Source organism: Tupaia chinensis, unplaced genomic scaffold, assembly GCF_000334495.1.
Source record: "Tupaia chinensis unplaced genomic scaffold, TupChi_1.0 Scaffold000017_1, whole genome shotgun sequence".
Taxonomy (NCBI): domain Eukaryota; kingdom Metazoa; phylum Chordata; class Mammalia; order Scandentia; family Tupaiidae; genus Tupaia; species Tupaia belangeri.
The window spans coordinates 3155031-3160026 of record NW_006159447.1 but is presented as its reverse complement, the minus strand read 5'-3'; the positions used below and the strand labels follow the sequence as shown (position 1 = coordinate 3160026).

General features: G+C 44.1%; 1 protein-coding gene across 1 annotated transcript in view; it reads right to left on the bottom strand.

Annotated features, from left to right (window-relative positions):
- DEPTOR (DEP domain containing MTOR interacting protein) overlaps positions 1-4996 on the bottom strand; it is a 157739-nt gene that overhangs the window by 145261 nt on the left and 7482 nt on the right. The window contains exon 3 of the mRNA XM_006140060.3: positions 2424-2894. Within this exon, the coding sequence (XP_006140122.1) occupies positions 2424-2545 (122 nt within the window). The 5' untranslated portion in view covers positions 2546-2894. The remainder of the gene's footprint in view (positions 1-2423; positions 2895-4996) is intronic.

Here is a 4996-nt window from a genome sequence, read left to right as displayed (position 1 = left end):
CAAGCAGGAAGCCAGGCATATGGTTATGACCCTAAACTCTAAAAAAGACGCTACTGTGTACTAACATTAGTATATTGAGTGATATGCAACATTGACTAAAATACTTACTGAGTAGTTGCTGTGTGACAGTCACAATGCTAACATAGTTGAGCTTTTTTTAAAAAAGAATGATTAATATTTTACAAAGGAAAATGAAATCACTAACATTTATTAAAAGTTTGACATGGGCCACCTCATTTCTCATACAACTAACACCTGAAAGTGAAGTGTCATCAGAACCACTTCTCTAGAGAAGAGAAAGCTAAGGCATGAAGAGGTTAAGTGAATTGTTCCAAAATAGCAGAACTGTACAAGGTAGAGACAGAGCAGGAACCCAGCCAGCTTGCCTCTATATGCTGTGCTTCTCACCACTATCCACTCCTTCCTTTCAGATCTTGCTTGGCATGAAGTCACCTGCGGTGATGCAGAAAGACGACTAATAATTAATTCCAGGAACCATTTACTGACTGTTCACAAATGCATGAAGCCCAGGGGCAAATTCCCACGTCAACCCCAAAAGATTCTTTCATATTCTTTGTCATTTGACAGTTAAGGAAACAGAGGCTCAGAGAAGTAAATTAATTTTCCCAAAGTCACAGAGCCTCAAGAGCTAATCCTGACAAGGTGCTTACTTGTTACTCAGGCACTGTTCTAAGCATGAACTCATCTAATCTCATAATAACACTACAAGGTACAGTCTGCTACGACACATCATTCTTAATTAAATAATTTGTCTAAAGTCCTACACTAATAAGAATGTATGTAGCAAAACTAGGATTAGACCTAAATTGGAGAGTCCTACATATTTTTTTAAACTAAGAGGCCCAAGGATGGCCCTCAAATTTGCTGCAGTGAGGAGGGGTGACATGGAAGAGGGGAGTAAAAGTACTGTGGGGATCCCACAAAGGAGCATTTAAGTTGCATCTTGAAGGAGAAAGTGCTTAGTGGACAAAAAGCCCTCCAGCAATTTAGTACCCATTTGTAAAAGAGATAAAAAGTAACCCCATACAACCAAGGACTTTTTAAAATGACAATATTGTTATGGAAAGCAGAGAAACTAAACTGTTAAAAAGGAAATATTTCAGATTGAACTAGAAAACCTTTATATTAATTTTGCAATTAGAAAACAGTCTGGAGGAAAACAAGGTTTTATTCCCTTTCATTTGGACCACACATTAGAGAAATCAACAAGGAATAGAAATGTGCAATTTGCCTTTTATAACATTGAGCCCAACGGATTCTAACTTCCAATATTTACTTCCTCATAAAAGAGCTGCAAGCTGGGTGGTTACCAAACCCTCTGGGACCTTCACAAGATTCTCCTTCGGGTTCTAAAATAGAGCGTTTAGAAACCAAAATGAGCCTGGAAATTCAAGCCAAGAACTGAAGGAACAGGCGCACATGTCTCTGGTCAGGCCAGCCAGGGCCCGCGTATAAGTTGTGGCTCAAAGCTGTAGCGCTGGAATCTTTTTCCTGGCAAACTGATCCATGACCACACAAAGGGCAGCTGTGCAACCCGTCAGACAGTAAGTACAGTTCTTAAAACATAAGCCCAAGAAGGACTAGGAAGGTCTGGGAATGGCAAGAGAGGTTACAGATCATTACTTGCTCCCAGGTTCAGTGAGACCCAGCGACTCCTAATTCTCACAGCAGCCGCGGGCCTATGGATTCGGTTGCCCACAATGAGTGCACCCAGGGAGTTGCCAAAGCATTATGGCAACCAAGCAAGATGCCTCCACGCCCCCTTGCGGATTCGAACGATGACTGATGACGGCGTGCCAATGAAGTGATAGGGGCAGGGTTTCAGAAATGTTCTCAGTTTAGCCCCCGCGACCAGTCAAGGGAAGCGGCAGTGATTGGCCCCATTTTACAGATGGAAAAACAGGATGTTCAGGAGAATGAAGTAAGACTTGTCAGCAAAAAGGAAAAGAGCGAAGCGAACACAATTATTAGGGTTGCTCCTTTTATTTAGGAGTAGAGGGGTTTGGATCCACTGCGGGCCCCACTCCGACGCCTCTCGCTCTCTGGGTGGGACTACGAGCGAGCTGTCAGTTTGGCAGCGCCCAGGTACCTGGGGAGGGGGAAGTGCGCGCTGCGGGTGGCAGCGAGTCAGCTGGGCACAGGGCTGCGGCGGCTGGACTAGAGCGCAACGCGCACCACCCGCTCGCTGAGGTTGGACAATCCAGCGCAAGTGGGAAGTCTGCAGGGTTCAGGGTTGCAGCAGCCTGGCGCGAGTGCAGAAAGGACCATCCACGCGCCCGCAGCTGCCCGGGCGCCGGGCGCGAGTCTCAAGTCAAGAGCCACGACACGCGTGCGCTCAGGACTGCAGCGGGTACCGGCTGGCAGTGCCACCGTGAACCCACCCGCTCTATCCCTCGCCTTACCGTAGCTGCTCCCCGGTGACCAGGACCTCAGCCATGCGCTCCAGCTCCCTTTGCTGCGCCCCGCCACTCCCGTTGGTGCTGCCGTCACTGCCAGCGCTGCCAGCGCTGCCGCCTTCCTCCATGGTCCCGGCTGCGCCGCTACCACTGTCTCAGCTGTCCGCGGCGGGTTCGGGTGTTCAGATCAGTCTGCCCTCACAGAGGCCTCTCCCGCCATCTTTGTTCAGGGCAGTCCCATTGCTCAGACGCGATTGGCTGGAGAGGGAATCCCTATGGGTAGGCTGAGGTGCTAGGCAAGTCCGGGCCTAGGACCGGAGCTTGGGGGTGTGGCCGAAGGCCCTCGTGGTCGGGGGGCGGGGCCGAGGTAGGAAAATATAAACATCTGGGCGGGGCGCGCGTTGCGATCTGTGTGTGCTGGTGGAGGTTGAAGTCGGAGACTCGGTGCTTTACCCGCAAGGGTCGTTCTATGGAATCCTGCCGACAGGAGAGGAGGTTACTGGACGAATGTGAAGGCGTTTTTATTATACTTTTCATACCCCAAGTTACTAGGGAGTAAAATAATGTAGCCAAATAGTGAACAATAAAGGATATAATGAATGTCACTGCAGGCCATGGGGAAATTAAGCTTCATTCTCACCCCAAGCCCTCTCACCAAAGGCAGCTTACTTACCTTGTAGCGTAATCGATAAAGGATGCCGAACTGGGAATCAGACCTAGGATCCAGCTCCACACCTATAATTCTTTATCTAAATGTGTTTATAAAACAAAAATAACTGTGGCTACTACTTGCTGACATCTGCTGCATTAACGATAATTCAGCTGTGTTGTTAGCTCATTTAATTATTCCGGTAAATAAAAAAGAAGATATTGTCTTCAGGAAGCAGGATCAGAGAGGTGAACTTAGCTAAGCCAAGCAGGTAATAACTAAATCTGGAACTAAATCAACATTTAGCTCTTAAAAGTCTGTCTCTTAAAATAGTGATGTAATGGTATTGTCTGCCTGTAAGGAAATATGGAAGGGATTTTGATTAGTGGCAAATAAATGTCCTGGTTTTCTGTCTCATGCAGGTATAGAAGCTGGTCTGTAAGAAGGCCAAGGAATGCTATGACAGTGTTCCTGTTGCTGTAGGAACAATATCCGTGTTGATGTTTTCATGCACCCATGACAGTTTTTGAATATATACTAGTTTCTGCACTCTTACAACAGGTAAATGTGAAACTTTTTTAAAATCAGTACTGCCTTGAGAAACATAATGTCTCTATTGCAGGCATGTAGAAGTTTGCAGTTAACAATAACATGAAAGGGGCCTTGAAAACCAATTTCTCATCTGTGTGTATTTTGTACTAATTCTGCTATTTAAGAGTATTTGTGCCTACTTTTCTGCTATATTATTGTGTTTTATTGTTCTCTTTTGTCATTTTTCTTAAAATTTGCCAGAGAGTGTATGTGCTTGCCAGGGAGGCTGGAGGTGGGGAGGAAGTACCCATCACCACCATGGGGAATGGTCCACTGCAATCCCTTTTCCACTTCTCCTTTTAGGGTTTTGGGCACACTTGCACATGCGCTCAGCGTATTCCTCAAGCTGCCAGGTCTAAGACTCTACTTGGCAGTCAACTATATGGGATCCAACTGCCCTAATCACCATGCCATGGGCTGGCCTTGTTTTTGTTTTAAAGATCATACTAGCTTTGTCCAATATTCTACAGGACCACTCCTAGCTATTAATGTAAAATTTGCAACAATTTGTTGAGCATTTATTCTGTGCTTTGTATGGTGCTAACTAAGCACCTTGTTTATGTTATGTAATTTGTCCTCATAAAACCCTGAGAGGTATTATTTTCAACCTCCAAATGAGAAAGTTTAAGCATAGAAGGTTGAAATAATTTACCTAAATTTCACATCTGGAAAGTTAAGCAGTCCTTGAACCCTAGTTCTGCAAATTCTCAAAGTCATTTTCAACCACCTCCAGAAAGAGAATAGTTGTTCAACTCTCTCATACATCCAACAATGGCTCTTAGGCAACTCTTTTGGAAAAAAAAAAAATCATCTGAGTTTCTTAACATTTAGAGATCTGAGTGAAAATGTCCACCAAGGGAAACAGTTTGATGTGAATGTGATTCTAAGAACCTTATTCTGCATAAAGTATAAAAATAATTTAACAGAAGTGGTCTGAGAGTTAAATTAACAACTGCTATTGCTCATGTTTTCCTTACAATTTTTACATGACTATAATTTTATATAGAATATTTTACATAGAATATTTTTATACAGAATAATTTAACATAGAGATTGCATGGACTTCTCTCCTAAACATGCAGTTTCTGTCCTGTTTCTATCATCTGCTAACCTTGCCGCCTTATTCTAGCTACTTAACTTTTCTAGGTATCAACTTTCTATCAATAAAATAGGAACTATAGGGGCCGGCAGATGGCATGGTGGTTGTGGCACTGGACTCCCATATGGTCAACTGTGGTTTGAGTCCTGGATCTGGTGGCTTGCTTTCTCATTTTCCCTTTATCTCTCTGTCTCTCTCTGCTCAAATTAAAAATACTATTAATAATAATAATAACAAATA